Source organism: Rhinopithecus roxellana, chromosome 2 (genome assembly GCF_007565055.1).
Source record: "Rhinopithecus roxellana isolate Shanxi Qingling chromosome 2, ASM756505v1, whole genome shotgun sequence".
Classification (NCBI taxonomy): Eukaryota; Metazoa; Chordata; class Mammalia; order Primates; family Cercopithecidae; genus Rhinopithecus; species Rhinopithecus roxellana.
In genome coordinates, this window is record NC_044550.1 from 36,549,406 (window position 1) to 36,570,718 (window position 21,313).

Sequence of the window (21,313 nt, forward strand, 5' to 3'; positions counted from 1 at the left end):
TTATTTTCTTCACAGCACTTACCACTACTTGACATTATATCATATCCCTTTGGTTATGTGAAAGAGACTTCAACTGTATCTATAATATTTAAAGAACTGAAGCGCACATAAAATGCTTGTTAAGGCCGGGCACGGTGGCTCAAGCCTGTAATTCCAGCACTTTGGGAGGCCGAGACGGGCGGATCACGAGGTCAGGAGATCGAGACCATCCTGGCTAACACAGTGAAACCCCGTCTCTACTAAAACATACAAAAAACTAGCCGGGCGCGGTGGCGGGCGCCTGTAGTCCCAGCTACTTGGGAGGCTGAGGCAGGAGAATGGCGTGAACCCGGGAGGCGGAGCTTGCAGTGAGCTGAGATCCGGCCACTGCACTCCAGCATGGGCAACAGAGCGAGACTCCGTCTCAAAAAAAAAAAAAAAAAAAAAATGCTTGTTAATTCTGTGGTAGATATATGTATTCTTACAATATCATTCTATTTTGTGTGTTTAAAAGTATTTTAAACACAGGTATCTACCAGGTATGGTGGCTCACGCCTGTAATCTCAGCACTTTGGGAGGCTGAGGTAGGAGGATCCTTTGAGCCCAGAATGTCAATGCTGGAGTGAGCCTTGATCACATCACTGCACCCCAGCCTGGGCTACACAGTGAAAACCATCACACACACACACAAAAAGTTATTGTAAAAATATTTAAAACATAGAGCACAAAATAAAGTGTATGAAAACATTTCCTAAAGTGTGCTCACAGAACACTAATTCCTTAGATGATTAAATATGTTTGGAAAATATTGACCTAAATAAGCTAAACAATTTTATTTACTGCAAGATTTCTGAGTCTTTTATAAACTATTGTTCTCCCAAACCATTTTTCAGGTGTTGTTCTAAAAGAGAAATATGTAATACGAAGAGACGTCTTCTAAACTTACTTGATCCCAGAAACTTTTTTTTTCTAAGGAGTATCTAGTGGACTGTTATTCCAGGAACACATTTTGAGAAACAAATATTGTGGTGTAGGGGGCTTTTTATGTCTTGTTCACCATTGTATTCCCAATACCTACAAAGCATTTGAGATATTGTGGGTGCTCATACAGATTTGTTGAATGAATGAATCACTGATTTGATATTGCTATTTCAGCCTCTTGTCAGGGGGCTGGACTACATAACTTTTCAAGGACTCTTCTAAAGTACTTTATTACTTCAGAACCTTTGGGTGAGATTTCCATAGGGCAGCAAAACAGAATGTCAAGGGTCTGATAGAAGGCAGCTGAAATACAATTTCAGTGAAATTCCAAATCCAACCTAGCTCACAGTTAAATTACACATTTTCAGTCTCAGTCTCTCCATACTTCTCTTTCTCTCTTTCTCTCTCACTTCACTCCTGTCCTTCCCTCATCCTCTCACCCCCTCATACGCCTGCTTCTCAACAAGAAACAGATCCATAAATTCAGGACTGAGATTGGTTTCTGGAACTTAAACTAAGGCTGTCAGAGAGATACCAGCCACCTGATGTGGCACAATAGACCACTAGATGCCACTGTGCTCCTCAGAAACACACCTGGGGCGCCTCTGCACCTGCAGCTGCAAAGATCAGACCCCACAGGCGGAACTCAGCATGGGCCAAGCCCTCTGCCAGAGCTGCAAGCCTCAGGCATGGAATGAACAGAGCACAGGGTGGTTTGTGCTGCAGCAGGAGAGAATGCACACGTCTGTAACGTTTTGGGTTATTTGAACTTTCCTTTCTCCTTTTGTCCCCATGTAGTGCTTTTGTGCTGACGGTCCTTGTGTCAGGGTGAACTATTTTGAAGCTTGAATCAGAGAGACAGAGTGGTGGATACAACACAAGGGCAGATCCACCTGCCTAAGCCCTCTGGAGGCTGGAATGCTGAGGAGGAAGGAGGAGGTGCAGAAGTACAGCCTTGAAAATATTGTACTTCTGGTGCTGATGGCCCCATTCCCCTGAGGCCTGTCGGAGCTCACCATAGTTACTCTAAGCAGTCATTCTAAGCACTGATTGCAGCGCTATTTCTGCTGAAGGGCCAGCACATTTTTTAAGTCACAATATGGCTTCGGATTTAGGACTTCGTAAGAAGGTTTGGAGTAAGGACACTCAAAGACCCCACTGTTGAAGGGCACTCTGTTAATACATACACACCTGCATTTATAAGTGTGTGTCGGCCATTCACTATCAAGTTCAGTACCAGGTTTCATGGTGTCCTGAAGTCTTCAGCTTAATTATTATAATCAGTCATCATTCATTGAGTGCTTACTATGTACTTAAGAATTGCACATATGCTATTTTATATAATCCTCACAACAATCCAATGACGTAGGTACTAGTTATTTTTACAGAAAAAGAAGCCAAGATCAACGGTTAAATGATTTGCTCAAGCTTACACCATAGGGGTAAGGGGAGATTTAAACCTCTGACTTAAAGGCCTAGTCCCTTACCACTATGCTATTCTTCCTTCATTGTTAGACTCCACACACCTTATCTTCTAAAGGCCCTCAACACCTCCATGCCTGTAAAGCACAAGCAGTCTGCCTTTGTCAAGGGTCAGGAGACACTGCTAGGAAACCTGCTCTCTGAGAACAGATGGCTCAGACAGTGAGAATAATTTCTTTCAGGGTGATTGGGAGGGACATGAGCAAGGGAGAGGAGCATCTATAACCAGGAGGGAACCAGGACATTATCTCTTCCTGTGGCCCAAAGCCTACCCTGATATGCTAAGAAAGGTTTGTCCTGTTCAATTCCATGAACTACTGTTCATCAGTGAGAGGTCTAGGATTTGGCCCTTGACTTGACCAGACATGAGCATTAAGGGCTGTGATTGAGTTCTGGCCTTGCCAAATGCATAGGTACCATCTGTTCATTAAGTAATCCTTCCAGAAGCTTCTAGCCTCCCCTCTTCCCCCCAACACACATGCACACACACACCAACACTTGCACCTCCTTTGTATGTAAGGACTAAGTGACCCTTATTTTCCTGACCTTGCTACCATTAGCTCTATCTAAGCATTTCCCAAAAGTGATAAGCTACGGAGTCTGACTCCCTGAGATCAGAAGATAGATTCCAGTTTGTATGGGTCCCAAGTCTGAAGTGGAGGGGAGTCCTGGCTTAGTTCTCTCTAATGTGCGGTGGTGGTCAGGCTGTGGTCCCTCCTTCTATAACCCCTCTCCTAAACCACTTGTGAGGGCTCTCCTTCCTCACCAAACCTTGACCCATACAACAGTAGCTAGAAAAATAGAGGAAGTATAATCTACTGATTACATGCAGCAGCTTTGAAACCTGGCTTGGATTTGTCTTGACTTGGATACTGATCAGTTGTTGGCGCTTGGACAAACTAATCTTTCCAAGCTTAAATTTCCTTTTTTTTTTTTGAGATGGAGTCTCACTCTGTTACCCAGGCTGGAGTGCAGTGGCACAATCTGAGCTCACTGCAACCTCCACCTCCTGGGTTCAAGCGATTCTCCTGCCTCAGTCTCTCGAGTAGCTGGGATTACAGGTTCATGCCACCACACCTGGCTAATTTTTGTATTTTAGGAGAGACAGAGTTTCACCATGTTGGCCAGTCTGGTCTTGAACTCCTGACCTCAGGTGATCCGCCCTCCTTGGCCTCCCAAAGTGCTGGGATTATAGGAACGAGCCACTGCACCCAGCCCCAAGCTTCAATTTCCTATCTGCAAAATGGGGTTAATACTACTGTATCTGTTTTGAAGAAGTCTATGAGTCACTACATGAGATAATGTATACACTGAGTGGTCCTCAGTACATCAGTTGTTGTGTCGTTGGAGCTAAGATGGACAAACTACCTTAACTAAAAGAGCAAAATCAAGTGGGGAGTTCAAACACATGAATAAAAATGGATACGGTTTTGACTACAGCAGAAAGCACACTTAAGCACTGAAGGAAGAAAAATCTCAATTTGTCTAATATAGTGCTATCAGTGGAGAAATGTCTGAGAACTGATGGACCCCATAAATATCTCAGATGGCCTGCCAGTGCTTCAAATAATTCTGATCTTCAAGTTGATTTAGCCCAGCACATAAAGGTAACTCATAGACACGTCAAACACTGTAAGAGGATGAGAAAAGCAGCCGATAGAGATTTAATATTTAATGTGAGTATAAGAAAAAGTGTTCTCAAAACAGAGAAGAAAAAGTTCTTTTCTGGGAACATGACATTAGAAAGAAAGAAACCCTTCGGTCTCAGCTATAGCAACTTACCTGGAATGGTAGCTTTGGTGCCAAGGAGGGCCGATCATACCCTGAGATATCTGCATCATGCTGGCATCGGGTCGCTTCTCCCCAGACTTAGTTGTGTGCCACGAGTGAGGTCGGCCTGCAGGCTCACTGCGCCTGAGGAGACACAGGAGGGACCCCCCAACGTTAGCCAAAGTCTCAGCTGAGTCTCCTCACCGATGTGACTTGTGGATTTGGAAGCAAACACTCTGTGTCCTCAGAGATTGAAAAGCAACCAAGTCAATACTGAGAAGAAGATTTTGCTACTTATTTCTGTGACTAATCATTGCTATTCTCTGCTTAACTTGTAAAAATTTTTACTTATTTTGACATAATTTCAGACTTGCATTAAAATGTTGCAAAATTAGTGTAAAGAATTCTCACATAAACTTTGCCTAGATTTCTTACATGTTAACATTTTATACTTTATTAATGTAAAGCACACGGAGTTGCCTTGGTCCCTCTTGGTCTCGTATCTATCCATATATAAAAATGGGAGCCCGCAATTCCTTTCCATTTCCCAAAGGGTTTTCGATATATGGTAAAACATTTTCTGGGGATTTTGAAGTCCTCTGTCATATCCTATTGCTGGATAAATGATACTATTACTTTCTTGGTAAGAACTGCATAAACATTAGCAGTAACCTCAGTGTGAACACTGCTGTAAGCTACGTGGTCTAGAGAACAAAATGCTCTCTAAAATTTCTCATTTTGCAAGTCAATGACTTCAACTTTTAAACATCCTGCCCTTACAACACAAAGAATTGACAAAGACAAAGGGAAAATGTGGGTGTCCTTCAGACTGCAACACTGAAGAATGAATTCGGGAAGGAAGCTTGCACTACTATAGAAGGTCAGTCAGGAGAGAGTTGCTGTGCCTTATTTTTGGCAAAAAAAGTCAGGTAATCTATCAGGCATTTCATGCTGAAAATTCTTGAACTTTTAGACTGTAGGAGGATTTTTCTGCAGTTTAGAAACACTTATGGGATCCAGGAATCCATTTGGATATGATGAAAATAATAACTGTTAAGTTATTCCAACTCATTGTACTTGGCCTTGTAGCTAAAAATGCACCTATCCCTTTTCTATGAAAAAATAAATTAGTTTTTGTAATATAAATAAAAAAACGATTCCCCTGAAGCCAATAAAATTTAATGTATTAGGACATCAGAAAAATACTAGACCAGGTGTCAGGAGATCTGGGCTCTTGCCCTGACTTTGTTATTAACTTGCTGTCTGACCTTATGTGAGTTACTTCCCCTTCTTAGCTAAGCCTAGCTCATTCTAGCTAAGCCTTTGCTCATCTAGAAAGTGAGAAGATTAATCAGAGGCTGGATTAACCGCATCTTAATCTAAAATAACTTTAAAAATATAGCAGACACTGAAGAGCTTCTCAAAACGGATGATGACTTAAAACACACACGCACACACATGTATTTCAACTCCTTAAAAAGAGATTAGGGTGATAGGAAAATGTTCTTGTGTGAAGCAAGGGAAACAAATACACAAGTTTGTGTTTTTTTGTTTGTTTGTTTTTGTTTTTTAAACAGTCAGTTAACAAAGATTTACTGAATTGAAGGAGCCTGTAGTCAGGTGGACTAATGCTTGAGTTGCCAAATAGGTCAGGAAAAGTGAGAAAAATTCAACTCTCTCTCAAGAGAGGGAGAGAGGCTGGAATGTAGCTAAAGCTATCAGCTCTGAGATAAGACAAACCTGGGTTCTAATCCAGTTAAACTGAATACCACTGGTTTTAGCTTTTAGCTCTCAGGTAAATTTCTTTTCTTTTTTTTTTTTTTTTTTGAGACGGAGTCTCGCTCTGTCACCCAGGCTGGAGTGCAGTGGCCGGATGTCAGCTCACTGAAAGCTCCGCCTCCAGTGTTCCCGCCATTCTCCCGCCTCAGCCTCCTGAGTAGCTGGGACTACAGGCGCCCGCCACCTCGCCCGGCTAGTTTTTTGTATTTTTTAGTAGAGACAGGGTTTCACCTTGTTCGCCAGGATGGTCTCGATCTCCTGACCTCGTGATCCGCCCGTCTCGGCCTCCCAAAGTGCTGGGATTACAGGCTTGAGCCACCGTGCCCGGCCTCAGGTAAATTTCTTAATCGCCCTGAGTTTCCTTCTCTATAAAAGGCAGATTATAGTTGAACCTATTCACAGGGGTTTTGTGAGATTGAAAATGAGAAAACACAACCGGCCCATAGTAAGAGCTCAAAAAATGTTAAGTCTTATTATCATCATTCATTATTAATAAGTTGATGAAGAGTAGACAGGGTAGGGAGACAAGCCTTTAGAGATCTCTAAAAGGAAGGATGGTAAATGATGAGGGAGATGGGAATGGGCAGGAACTGCTGGTGCTGATGAGGCACCCAGCCCCGAGCTCCCCAGAGAGGTATTGAGTCAATAATTATAGCAGAGTCTGGCCTGAGACTTACCATGGTCACAGCCTGTCAGACCCTGGCCATGGTGGTGAGGAAGGGAGCCATCAGAGCAGTGGCTGTGACCTGAAATCACAGGGGTAAACATAGGCCAAAAAGAAACAAACCTTGCCCACCTGGAAACTATAAAGGAACAAAAGGGAGCAGGTGCACAGCTTGGGCTACAGAGATGAAGTAGATGCAAAATCAAGACATCAACAGCAGAAGAAGCCAATATATGATAATTTGTTTGCCTCCTTGTCCCCATATGTATTAGTTCATTCTCACGCTGCTGATAAAGACATACCTGAGACTGAGCAATTTACAAAAGAAAGGCTTAATGGACTTACACTTCCACATGGCTGGGGAGAGGCCTCACAATCATGGCAGAAGGCAAGAAGCAGCAAGTCACATCTTACATAGATGGAAGCAGGTAAAGAGAGAGAGCTTGTGCAGGGGAACTCCTCTTTTTAAAACCTAGATCTCGTAAGATTTATTCACTATCATGAGAACAGCATGGGAAAGACTTGCCTCCATGATTCAATTACCTCCCACCAGCTCCCTCCCACAACACGTAGGAATTAAAGATGAGATTTTGGTGGGCACACAGCCAAACCATATCACCATACCTCTTCAATCCTCATTAACAGGTCCCATGTAATCACTAAACCTTGAAGTTTAGCACTGCTGCCCAGGCTGCAGTGCAGTGGTGCAATCTCGGCTCACTGCAACCTCCACCTCCTGGGTTCAAGTGATTCTCCTACCTCAGCCTCCTGAGTGGGAGGCTGGAACTACAGGCACATGCCACCATGAGTGGCTAATTTTGTTTTTGCATTTTTTTTTTTTTTTTTTGTAGAGATTTGAGTGGAGACACAGCCAAACCATATCACTATACCTTTCTAATCTTCATTAACAGGTCCCATGTAATCACTAAACCTTGAAGTTCAGCACTGCTGCCCAGGCTGGAGTGCAGTGGCGCAATCTCGGCTCACGGCAACCTCTGCGTCCCAGGTTCAAGCGATTCCCCTACCTCAGCCTCCTGAGTGGGAGGCTGGGACTACAGGCACACACCACCATGATTGGCTAATTTTTTTTCTTTTGTATTTTTTTTGGTGGAGACAGGGTTTCACAATGTTGGCCAGGCTGGTCTCAAACTCCTGGTCTCAACTGATCCCCCCCATCTTGGCCTTCTAAAGTTGAATCAACCTTTTTTTTTTTTTTTTTTTTTGAGATGGAGTCTTGCTCTGTTGCCCAGGCTGGAGTGCAGTGGCACGATCTCAGCTCACTGCAACCTCTGCCTCCCGGGTTCAAGCAGTTCTGCTGCCTCAGCCTCCCGAGTAGCTGGGATTACAGGCATGTGCCACCAAGCCCAGCTAATTTTTTGTATTTTTAGTAGAGATGGGGTTTCACCATATTGGCCAGGCTGGTCTTGAACTCCTGACCTTGTGATCTGCCCACTTTGGCTTCCCAAGGTGCTGGAATTGAGCAACTGTGCCCGGCTGAATCAACCTTTTTCTCAGTGCAGGTAGGCAGGGAACCTGAGGGTTCATGGCTCAGCATCTTAGCAGTTCAGCATTCTTGCTGCTAGTCCTTCTCTAATTTTGGACACCAAAGTCCCCAGAAACTAGGATGCTGCATCTTCAACCAGTTCCTTGAAGGTAGGCTGCTTCACTGACTTAGATTCCTGGTTTATCACCTTGTTCCATCCAATGATTAGAAATCCTTCCTTGTGCTCTAAACCCGTCAGGGGCTGGCCCAAATCACACAGTAAGCCTGGGAGTAAGGGTTTAAACCCAGTTACATATGACTTCAGGTACTCAACAAATGCCACTCCTTAATCACATAGCAAAAGCCCAGGCTCGATGAAAAAATAAAGTCTCTTTTGCATGAGATACCTAGAGGCATTTCATGTATGTATCACTTTAGACCCCAGTGGGCCCAAAATACATTAGGAGAAAGATGAGAAAGAACAAACTGTCATCTTCCTACTGCTGATTCCCACTACTTAGTGAAGAGAGTTTTGGCAGAATCACTCTCAGTAGTAGAAATTAGCCCTGGGACTAGGTATTGGCCTTGAGAAGCCAATGGACACCAATGGACGGTGACCTCAGACCAGCACACTAAGGATGGCTCTTCAGTGGCTTCATCACCTAACAGTATCTGTCCATGCCTAGCTAGATGCCAAGAAGATTTTCCCACCCAAGAGAAATAGAAACTGATAAATTCCATAGGCTCCACAGGAAAAAAGATGCCCTTTCCTGTCAAGGAGATGAGGTGTGAGACAATGTTTACTGATAACTTCAGGGGTTCCAGATAGACCCTCTAGTTTGCTTATGCCTATAAGCCGAATTACTTGGGAAGCTGAGGCAGGGGGCTCAACTTTTTTTTTTAATTAGCTGGGTGTGGTAGCATCCACCTGTAGTCCCCACTACTCAGAGGCTGAAGTAGGAGAATCACTTGAACCCAGGAGTTCGAGGCTGTAGTGAGCAATGACTGTGTACCACCGCACTCCAGCCTCCAGAGAGATGGTTTATTTTTTATTTTATTTTATTTTATTTTATTTATTTTATTTTAGATGGAGGGGATGGGAGTGGAGAGAGAGAAGAGAAAATGAGCAGGATGCAGATGGCTGATTCTGGGGCATGCGAATGAGTGCCTGTGGAACTTTCAGTGGAGAGGTGTGGCAAGGAGAGGGACTAGAGGACTGAGGGCTTGGCTGCATATAGAAATTTACGAGTCACAAAACACAGGGCCTTTGAGAGAAAATAAGTGACTTGGGGAGAATGAACAGGGAGACAAAGGAAATGGTTTAAGGATGAGTCTCCGAGAACGGTCAAAATTTAGGGGAGAGGGAGCCTGGGAAAAAGCCCAAGAAGAGCTTCCACAGAAGAGGGAGGAAAACAAGTTAAGTATGGGAGTCTCACAGATTTCTAGTGGGGAGAGTGAGGAGGAGGAGGAAACTCAACCACTGCAATGCTGTAAAGAAGTTAGTGTGATGAGGGTAGATGCATGGCTACTGGACTTGGCAACTAGTAAGTCCTTGCAATGGCATGATTTAGGATGGGGCTAAAGGTGAACAAGGGATAAGACAGAGGCAGTATGGGCAGATGATTCCTTCAAAAACCTGTTTCTAAAGGGGAGAAGAGGGTGGTAGCTACAAGACTGGAGGGAGCCAGGGAGTGAAAAGGTTTTGTTCCTGCTGTTTTTGTTTTAAATGAGAAGTTTAAGCAAGTGCCTATAAGGCAGAGAGTGTGCACAGGCCCATCTGATGACACAGGACACAGGAGAAGGACTCCTTAAAGACTCAGGAGTAGGCAGGAAGGGATGGGATTCAAACGCTCTGGTGAAGGGTATGAGCTTACGGAGGAGGAAAGCCAGTGCTGTTGAGATAAAAGAAAGGCAGATGCTGGCAAATGTGAGTGTAGGTAGCACGAAAAGTTGAGGGGACCTCGCACCCAATGTCCTGTTTTCATGATGAAGCCTAACCTGGAAGAGGGAGAAGTGAGGGAGGTGACACACAGGGTCGGGCTCCAGGGACATGGTACATAAGGACTAGAAGAGTTGAAACTGATATTTAAAAATATTTAATTATCCTTATCACTATACATTATTTGTATTGAAACATCGTTATGTACCCCATAAATATGTACAATTAAATGTCCATTTAAGAAAATTAAAAATTAAACAATTTTTAAACAGACATTTTAAAGAAATAATGACCAAGATACTGTCTCTGCCCTTAAGGAGGTTATATTCTGTGGGAAAGACCAAATGAAGTAATTCCTACAGTACAGATAAAATAAGTGCTTTAGAAAGTAGGCCCAATACTTGCAACACGAAGACAGCAAACTCAACTTCGGAGCTTTTTCTTTGGAGGAGGTTGGAGAGGTAACTATTTATTTGCCCTGGGTAGAGTATCAGGTTTCATCACAGTGCTAATAGATTAAGAACAAGATGATTTGGGCAGGGAGAAAGTAAATCAAAAGGCCCTGAAAAAAACAAAAACATGAAAAAAAAAAAAACCCTACTTTTCTTTTAAATGCAGAACATATGTTGGGAGAAGGCTTCTGAGATAAATCTTTGTTTTATAAGATTCTTCCATAATGTACAGATAGGAGTTAAGTGATGAAATAAGGGAAGGATTGAAAAGGATGACCAAAAATAGCCCACCAGTGTATATCAGCACAACCTGAATGAAGGCCAACTTGGCGACATCTAGCAAATGATTTTTAAAATAACATATCCGTCAAAAGATTGGAAGACAACCTAAATGCCCATTAGCAGCAGGCTAGTTAACTCAGTGTGGCAGTGTGGTACATTCATATAATGGCTATTAAAAAGGATGAAGTATCTCTATACATACTGACATGGAAATATCTCCAAATATATTAAGCTACACTAGTAAAATGCAGAATTACATGTACAGTCTGCTACAGTATGTGGGGGAAAACAATCACATGTTAATTACATATTAATGTAAAGAGTATTTTTGGAAGGACACTTAAGAAACTAGATACAATGCCTCTGGGAAGGAAAACTTATTTTCACTGTATTTCATTTTGCAACTTTTCAAATTTTATACTATATGCATGTATTAGCTATTGAAAAGCAAAGTATTTTTAAAATAGTCTCTCATTTTGAAAATATAATTCACTGTAGCTTGAGAGTTTTTTTTAAAAAAGTTAAACAGCTATTTACAGACTTTTTCAATGATGGGAAACATTTAATAAGCATTCCTAAAGAGCATGGCATGCTAATTTTACATTTTGGGATCACTTTGATCTTTAAGAACATAAAGAAATATTTTCCTAAAGTACATCACATCATGAGCATATCAGTAAGTCAGAAGATGGTTTAATTTTAAAATTTAGCAAACTAAGTTTTGTGTGTGGGTGTAATCCAAACAAAGCCCTTTTGTTGCATTCCTAACCACAAACAAGGAAGCTTCACTGCGTGGGATGGGTAGGCTGATGAAACTGGAATTCGCAAGTGACATGATGTCCTTCTTAGATGATTTTGCCCTAACACAGAGAGATTCGGGAATGCAAAACAAGTTTCTGAGCAATCTACAGTAATTCAGTATTTTAAGCAGCATTCACTCATCACCTATGTGCCTTCGACCTTGTTAAATTATAGTTGGAGCTCTGCAAGGTCATGGATGGCCTAAGAGTTTATAATTTTGTTGAGGAGGCTCAGATGCAAGAAAAAGTGTTAAACAAAGTTAGAGCATCATTCATTCACTCAAAAAATATTTGAGTGCCTACTGAGTGCCAACCACCATTCTAAGCACTTGACGAGTATTTTCTCACTTAGCCTTTATATTATCTTTATGATACAGGGCTATTAATGAGGAAAGTGAGGTAAATACAGAATAAACAACGTGTTCACTATCACAAATGTAGTGAGCAGCACAGCTACCAAATACAGGCATCTGTCTCCAGAGCCTGTGCTTTTGTTTATTGTTTTTTTTTTTTTTTTTTTTGCGCTCTGATGCCCAGGCTGGAGTGCAGTGGTGAGATCTTGGCTCACTGCAAGCTCCGCCTCCCGGGTTCACACTATTCTCCTGCCTCAGCCTCCTGAGTAGCTGGGACTACAGGCGCCCGCCACCATGCCTGGCTATTTTTTTGTGTTTTTTTTTTAGTAGAGATGGGGTTTCACCGTGTTAGCCAGGATGGTCTCGATCTCCTGACCTCGTGATCCACCCGCCTTGGCCTCCCAAACTGCCAGGATTACAGGCATGAGCCACCGTGCCCGGCCCAGAGCCTGTGCTTTTAATTTGCAAGTAAGGAGCACTATGCAATGAGGTAGGAAAGGCAGAGGAGCGAGACAGGGAGTAAGCAAGTAAGCAAATAAAACAAGATACTCTCATATAGTTATAAGGGTTCTGAAGGAAATAAAACTGGGTAATGTGAGAGTGTGATGGAAAGTCCCCGTTTAAGTCAGAGACAGCCTCTATGAGCGAGTGACATTCAAACCAAGACCTAAATGATAAGAAATAACCATGCAAAGAGCTGGGAGAAGAATATATAGCTCCAAAGGAAAAATGAATGCAAAATCCTTGAGAGGAAGAATGAGTTTGGGTTTTTAAAGAATACAACAGAGTATAGCCAGAGCCTTGTGAGTGAAGAGCAGATGGTATAAACTTCAGAACATATTGGGTCACCGAGGCTGTAGAGGCATTTTGGATACAAGCACCAAAAGCTCACGTGAATGGGGTCTGAAGTCAGCCAGAAGGCTTAGTAGTACAGTGGGACTTCAGATGACCTTGAAAGATTGGTATGCTTTGCATAAATGGAGAAAGTGACAACTATAATTTGGAAAATAAAAATTTCTAAGAACTGGTTGATGCTGTTCTTTAACGAACTGTTATGACAGATGTTGCATAGGCTCTTCTGGGTGCAGTGTTATAAAACTCTGCCAGTTACCCACTGGACCTGAGTCAAGTGTATAAGAATACAAAATATACTCAGACTACCAGTACCACAAAAAAAAAGTTACCATATTTCTTTTTCTTTCTTTTCTTTTCTTTTTTTTTTTGAGGTGGAGTCTCGCTCTGTCGCCCGGACTGGAGTGCAGTGGCCGGATCTCAGCTCACTGCAAGCTCCGCCTCCCAGGTTTACGCCATTCTCCTGCCTCAGCCTCCCGAGTAGCTGGGACTACAGGCGCCCGCCACCTCGCCCGGCTAGTTTTTGTATTTTTAGTAGAGACGGAGTTTCACCGTGTTAGCCAGGATGGTCTCGATCTCCTGACCTCGTGATCCGCCCGTCTTGGCCTCCTAAAGTGCTGGGATTACAGGCTTGAGCCACCGCGCCCGGCCTAAAAGTTACCATATTTCTTAAACCCCTTACTAACCCATCAACCTTTCCATCCATTATTGTTTAGTGCACAATACTATGAGACAAAGTCCATCATAACAAAGTTCTAATCGAACGCCCCCATACCCCCCAAAAAAGAAACAAAATACCTCAATATATTCTGCAAATTAGGTCTATTAAGTTAAAATTTCAAATATTTGAATTGTAGATCTTTATCATATTCTTATTGCATACTGTGCTTAGCTGGGGATACAGCGTTGGTTTTTTTTTTTTTTTATTTTAGGTTCAGGGGTACATGTGCAGGTTTGTTATATAGGTAAGCTTGTGTCATAGGCTGGGGGGTGTTGTATAGATTATTTCATCACCCAGGTACTAAGCCTAGTACCCAATAGTTATTTTTTCTGATCCTCTCCCTTCTCCCAGTCCCTCCCTCAAGTAGGACCCAGTGTGTATTGTTCCCTTCTATATGTCCATGTTTTCTCATCATTTAGCTCCCACTTATAAGAACATGCAGAATTTGGTTTTCTGTTCCTGCGTTAGTTTGCTGAGGATAATAGCCTCCAGCTCCATTCATGTTCCTGCAAAAGACATGATCTCATTCTTTTTTATGGCTGAATACTATTCCATGGTGTATAGGTAGCATATTTTCTTTATCCAATCGCCATTGATGGCCCTTTAGGATGATTCCATGTCTTTGCTATTGTGAATAGTAAAGCATTGTTTTTAAAGATTCTTTTTACATGCCACTGCTGTTTTTCCCCATTTTTCCTCATCTATTTTTAAAATTATGAAATCTTTTTTTGAGACAGGGTCTCAATCTGTCACCCTAGCTGGAGTGCAGTGGCATGATCATAGCTTACTGCAGCCTTGAACTCCTGGGCTCAAACAATCCTCCCACCTCAGCCTCCTGAGTAGCTAGGACTATAGCATGTACCACTATGCCTAGCTTATGAAACATTTTAAACATATATTAATGTATCTGGATTAATATAAATAACCATGTATGCATCATCGAAATTTATAAAATTTATAAAGTCTTCATATTTTCCCCATATTTACTTCCGGTATTCCTCCTCCACCATACTCATTTCTCTCGCCCCCACAAGCTAACCACTGTAGTTAATTTCTTAAGTATCTTTCCAGTGTTCTGTTATCCAAATACAGGCAAACATGAACATATAATCTCATTTCACTCCTTTCCCAAAAGAAACTTCATGGTGTGTTCTATCCCTTGCTTTTTGTATTCAACAATACATATTCAGCTGGGCATGGTAGCTCATGCCTGTAGTCCCAGCTATTTGAAAGTCTGAGGTGGTAGAATTGCTTGAGCCCAGGAGTTTGTGATCAGCCTGGGCAAAACTGAGACCCCCTTCTCAAATAAAAGCCCCCAAACATATTGAAGATCATTCTCTATCAGTATTTACAGAGCTTCCTCATACCTTTATTTCCTTTCAGCTACCTAGTACTCCACTATATGCATATATCATATTTGTTTAACCAGACCCCTTTTGTAGACACTTTTTCATGTCTAGTCTTTTGCTATTACAAATAATGCTGCAATGAATGATCATGTCCATATAATGTTTTCTATGTATGTTGAAATGTCTGCAGAAATTCTTAAAAGTAGAATTGCTGGCTCAAAGGGTAAATGCACTTGCAATTTTGATAATTACTGCTAAATTGACCCCTTTCACATTTTAAAAAGGAAATAAACTCAGTATGAACAATTAAAGGTCACCATAGAAATAATTCAGGGGGAGGCTGGGTGTGGTGGCTCAGGCCTGTAATCTCAGCATTTTGGGAGGCTGAGGTGGCGGATCACGAGGTCAGGAGTTCAAGACCAGCCTAACCAACATGGTGAAACCCCATCTCTAGTAAAAATACAAAAATTGCTGGGTGTGGTGGCGCATGCCTGTAATCCCAGCTACTCAGGAGGCTGAGGCAGGAGAATCACTTGACCCTGGGAGGCGAGGTTGCAGTGAGCCAAGATTGCGCCACTGCACTCCAGCCTGGGCAACAGAGCGAGACTCTGTCTCAAAAAAAAAAAAAAAAAAAGAAAAGAAAAGTAAAGAAAGAATTCAGAGAGAGATTCTATCTTCTTTGGTATCGAATCACAGATGATGCCTATTTGAACAACATCCCTTTTTAGGCATTTCCTGTTTATAGGAAAATGACAGGCCCCAAATGCTACTGATAAAAACATATAGGAATGGAAAACTGGGACCAGGTCAAACAACACTGAGCTGCACTCATAACATTGTTTCACTCATAGATCCGGATGGTGTTGAGATGTTAATAATATGTTCACAGGAGATAGAAAAGGTCTCACGAAGTTTTAAGAGTTGAAACAAACAAGAATCTTTCAAAACACGAAAAAAGGTGGCCATTGTCCTTCAACACTCCATTAGCAAAGACATTATTTTTGAGAAATCCTTTAGCCCTCCACAGCATCCCTAACCCCTTGTTCCTCCCCTCCCCTCCCCTCCTCTCCCCTCCCCTCCCCTCCCCTTCCCTTTCCTTTCCTTTCGAGACAGAGTCTTGCTCTGTCGCCCAGGCTGGAGTGCAATGGTACGATCTTGGCTCACTGTAACCTCTCCCTCCCAGGTTCAAGCGATTCTCCTGGCTCAGCCTCCTGAGTAGCTGGGATTACAGGCACCTGCCACCATGCCCGGCTAATTTTTGCATTTTTAGTACAGACAGGGTTTCACCGTGTCGGTCAGGCTGGTCTCGAACTCCTGACCTCGTGATCCACCTGCCTTGGCCTCCTAAAGTGCTGGGATTACAGGCCTGAGCCACCACACCCAGCCAACTCCTTGTTTCTAGAACTACTTCCAGGCTCCTCAAGGCTATCCCTCAGACCTTTTGGATTCACAAAAAAAAAAAAAAAAAAAAACCCTAAAAAACACTTTTCCAAGGCTTTTCATAATTGCCTTATTAATATCTGTGTCTTTAAAAAGTGGTTCAGTAGGTAGAAAGGTATGCATTAGGTAATACCATCTCATAGCAACACACAGTCCCTTCTGGAAATAAAAGATTTTTTAAAATGTCACATCCCGATAATATGTCCTGGGGACTTTTGGCTTTGACAGCTGAATCACCAGTAAGTGTGAAGTCTGCTAATATGCAGACATAATGCTGTAACGCCAAAACTGGCATAAAAGATACAGCCCCTTTTCTTGTATCCTACTTTACCCCATTCCACCATGTCTGTCCCAATATCCCCTTCACTACTAGTTATCTCCTCCCCATCTTCCATTCTGAAGCAGTTTTTAAAGATTAAATTTTATTGATTACTGCATGAAAACACTACTATAAAAGAGAGGGGCTAGCAATAGGGGTGGGTGTTTTTCATTCAATTGCTGGGGGATAATAAGTTGAAATGTTCTTTTTCCCAATATTCCCCTCTTTATATCCCCTTTGTCAGCAATGACACACACAGAGAATCAGAATATTCAACTGTCCTTCCTACATGTCAACACCTGCATAAAAATCAAGCAGAATTTGATGCAAACATTGTAATATCTATGATGTGTAATAGCATTCATCTTTGTCTTTTATTAACTTACAAACTCAATTACAAAAGAATAGCACAGCATAAATAGAATAGCACAACTTCTAATTACCAATAAATAATTTCTGTTTCTCAACTCTCATTTGGAACTGGGCATTTTATTTGTTGGAGGAAGGAAGGATGGTTTCTACCAATTTCTCCAGATATCAGAGATTATGATTTTAGAATTTTCTTCCATACTGTTTCTCTGTGCCATAGTATATGTTGCTAAAACTTAGGAGAAATCACTTCCATGGTGGTGTGTTATTTTCCACAGATGGGCACATGCAAACACCCCCAAGACTGTCATGGATCTCAGAGAGGCTCAGATAGCTGCAGAGGGCTAGAAATATTGTGTGTGCCCCTGAATTACTATTGCTTTTTAGGGAGAAGATGTCTGGGAGCTTTCCCAGAAGACTCCTGCTGGCAGACAAATGAGGAGCAGCTCAGCAGGGTGCAGGAAAAGGTGTAGAGCTTCTCCCCTCTATCCAGCAGATGGTGAGGCTGAGTGCCAGGAGAAGGCTACCCCTAAGCAGGAAACCTTCCTCCTTAATGAGAAATCCATAAAAGATTGCCCTTTGAGAGTTTAAAGGAGTCCAAATACCAACCAATATATTTCAAAATTAAGCTAATTCTTATACAATGCCAAAGAATAAATTAAACTTGCACTTGTCAAAACAAATGAAGAAAGGGTTGTGTTTTTTCCATTTGTGTGTGGGGGGCAGAAGCCTTACCTTTTGGTGGTGATTTATTCTAAACACCACTCCATTAAACAAAAACAAATCCCTCCCAGACCTCTAACACCAAATAAACTGAATTCTCTTTTGGAGTAAGTCTGATGCCTTGTGTTATATTTTTCACTTCTTTATTTCGCCTTGTGTTATATTTTTCACTTCTCTATTTCACTGTCTTCTTCTTCATTTAAAGGAAAAGGCCACAAGTAAGAAATTAAAGTCAGTAAGAAAACAAAGGAAAAGACAGAAGGCATTAATTTTAGTTAAAAATGTTAAACAATGCTCAAAAGAATCTATATTTTCAAATCATACTGGCAAAGAAACTTCATTGTAATAAAGTTTCCAAATATTACTGGAACTGAAATAAAAAGAATAGTGAAGGTTTTAAGGCAAAGCAGCTGAAAATGTAAAAGACTTTAACACTTGCTCCAGCTCAATTCCTACCTACCAATATTTCCACAATAAATTTTATAATAGAGGAGAGTTTAACTACCACCACTCACACAGAAGCTGACACTTGGAGAGAATAAAAGTCAGAAGAACGTTCTCTCTTACTCACTTTCAGATGAAAGAATGCCAAATAAAACTGGAAAAACCAGCCCTGTAATATCTATATATAGATGAGTAAATTTTGTAATATAAGCAGTTCATATTGTCTTTTTTATCTTTTACATGGCGTAATAATAAAATGAATGCCTATAAAAATAAAATAAATACTCAAGTCAGCTAGAGAGCTAGAACATTACCATGACTGTTGCATCCACCTGTTTTTTACCGTGTCCTATTTTAAGTAAAGGCATCTCTAGAAGCAAGCGCTGGCATTTAGCATAATTCTGGAGGAAAATTTCAAGTCAAGATTATATATGGATAAAAGTTGAATTTGAATTATAAGAGAACATATAATGAAGTATTTAAATCTTCAATTGTGATGGAGTTAAATAATGTACAATTGGCAATCTCAATAATTCTTTTCATATATGACTATAATCTCAAAGTTGAATGAGAAGACTATACCTTTTCTTCGAAATTTAGAATATACACATAGGTTCCTTTTGTCTTCTTTTTTAAAAAAATAGACTTAAAAAAATTTTTTTAGAGCAGTTTTAGGTTCACATCAAAGCTGAGTAAAAGTTACAGAGATTTCCTTTCCCGTACCCCCACCCCACACATGCATGCTGGATACGGCGGAAGAAAGAATCTTTGTGCCTGAGGATATCTGAATAAAAAACCTCCAAAACTGAAAGGCAAGGAGAAAAAAAGACTGAGAAAATTCCAGAACAGAATATCCAAGAACTGAGAGACAATTACAAAAGGTGTAACATACATGTAATGGAAATACCAGAATGAAAAGAAAGAGAGAAAAGAAGAAAAGAAATTCTTGAGACAATAATGACTGAGAATCTCCCCAGATTACTGTCAGACACCAAACCACAGATCCAGGAACTCCAAGAACAGAAAGCAAGATAAATACCAGAAAAACTACACCTAGGTATGTCAGTTTCAAACTACAGAAAACCAAAGATAAAGCCAAAAAGCCTGAAAGAAGCCAGATGGGAAAAACATCTCACCTATAGGGGAGCAAAGATGAGAATTCCATCTGACTTCTCCTCAGAAACCATGCAAGCAAGAAGAGAGTGGAGTAAAAGATTGAAAGTGTTGAAAGGAAAAAAAAAAAAACAACAAACAAGCAAACAAAAAACACCAACATAGATTCTGGATCCTGTGAAATTATTCTTCAAAAGTGATGAAAGAAGTAAAGTCTCTCAGGTAAACAAAAATTGAGGGAATTTGTTGCCAATAGACTTGCCTTACAAGAAATATTAAAAATTCTTTAGAGAAAAGGAAAAATGATATAGATCAGAAACTTAGATCTATGTAAAAAAAGGAAGAGCATCAGCGAAGGAATAAGTGAAGGTCAAATAAAATAAAAACTTCCCTTTCTTTATACAAATGTTGACAATGAGAATAGAGAACTTGGCTACTAGTACATAGGTATATAACCACCCCCATAAGAAACAGCAATGATTACTCTGAAATTCCCCAGGGAAATGAGGAAGCAAAACTAGGAAGTACACAGCACAAAGCACTTGTTAATTTGAATGCGATAAAAGGTCAGTCTAGATATACACATCATAAAAAATAGGGCAACTGTATTTATACGTAGGAGAATGAGAATTCCCGAACAGAAATATTAATAGTACACCAAATCATGTGAGATATTCAAATAATGAGAATATTCGTAACAATTTAGAGAAACTGGTTTAAACTTAACAGGCAGTTGGTTATGTTTCTTTATAAACAGATACAGCACAACATCAAAAAGACAGCTGTTAAAGCCTTGTCAGTGGAGGATCCTGCAATGAAAGATTCTGAATCGCATTCTAACACGGTACTGAACTTACCTTGTGGCAAATAGAAACATCCCAGATAGCAACCCTCTGGCCAATTGGATGTCATATTCAGGCGTGGAATAAAAAGCCATTCTGCCCTGCTACTGCTGTTTCTGCTCCCCCTAGCATGGTAAAAGCCTCGCAACAACTACATGTGCCTCCAGTTGGACGACCTGAACCGCCTTGAACTTGCCCAGCTCAGTGCAAGTGGGAGGGACTCTCCATGCCAGTCCCCTCTGTAAATTGGCCAATTAAAATTCAATTCCTGCTCTGTAAGAGGGAAGAAGAGAAGGTGACCCTTAATGACTCCCTGAGAAGAGCTGGCATCTTGGACAATAGCCTATAGCTTAGAAATGCTGGAATTCTATTTTGTGGGCAAGAGGAGGAGGGAAGCAAGGAAAATCATCTGATGATAGAATGCATCAAACTGAAATCAGGAAGTCTCCTTAAATGATCTTCTCTCCTAAACACATGCCCTCCTCCACATGCAAAAATGCACTGTCTACAAAAGCGCCAATTGCTTTAAGCCTCCCATAGTTAGGGAGTTGACTGAAGCAGTGGTTCTATAACAACATCTCACTGCATCTGCCTAAGGTGTACTGTCATGAAAACACTAAGTTCAGCAGTACAGGGACAGAACTCACTGCCAAGGGATAGCACCAGTAGAACTAACCTTGCTGTTCAATTAAGAATGAATTAGAGGAGTCAGATTCTGAGCTTCTATTATCCATTCATCTTGATTTACTTTATGAAGCACATAGCATGGTGATCAGAGATCCCCATATAAGGGTAAATGCTTAATTATTACATCAGACTATTTTTATAATGACTTGCGGGGGAAGGTGAGGAAGGAATGAGAAGTTTATGGAGAAAAGCATCGGCTTGGAAAATCTTCAGTTTCAAGCTAGAACATTTTGTCTCCTTTACCGACTCATTGAGCTACCCTAGCCCAAGGCTTGATAGATTTACAGAGAAGTTTCTGCCAAGATAAGTTAGATCATAAGAATTCCTATTGACAGATAAGAGAGAATGCAGGGATCTAAGCAGGAAAGGAAGGGTGGGATTGGATCTGTGAGAATATTAAGCCCTGGACCACTAAAAGTGTCTCTCTCTGTTTAACTTGGTTGTTTCACTGGCTCCTATATATACCTGGGAAATTAGCTTCTGCCTTTTC

The 21,313-nt window shown here is 41.2% G+C and overlaps 1 protein-coding gene across 2 annotated transcripts in view; it reads right to left on the minus strand.

Annotated features, from left to right (window-relative positions):
* Positions 1–21,313, minus strand: part of SHROOM3 (shroom family member 3) — a 203,691-nt gene that overhangs the window by 49,723 nt on the left and 132,655 nt on the right. Inside the window, exons 1-2 of one of the 2 annotated variants that reach the window (XM_010361654.2) lie at positions 20,152–20,296; positions 4,225–4,356 (exon numbers count right to left, since the gene is read on the minus strand). In XM_010361654.2, coding sequence (XP_010359956.2) covers positions 4,225–4,356; positions 20,152–20,231 — 212 coding nt within the window. In that variant the 5' untranslated portion in view covers positions 20,232–20,296. Of the gene's footprint in view, positions 1–4,224; positions 4,357–20,151; positions 20,297–21,313 lie in introns of those variants that run through there. The other variant, XM_010361721.2, reaches the window with a different exon arrangement.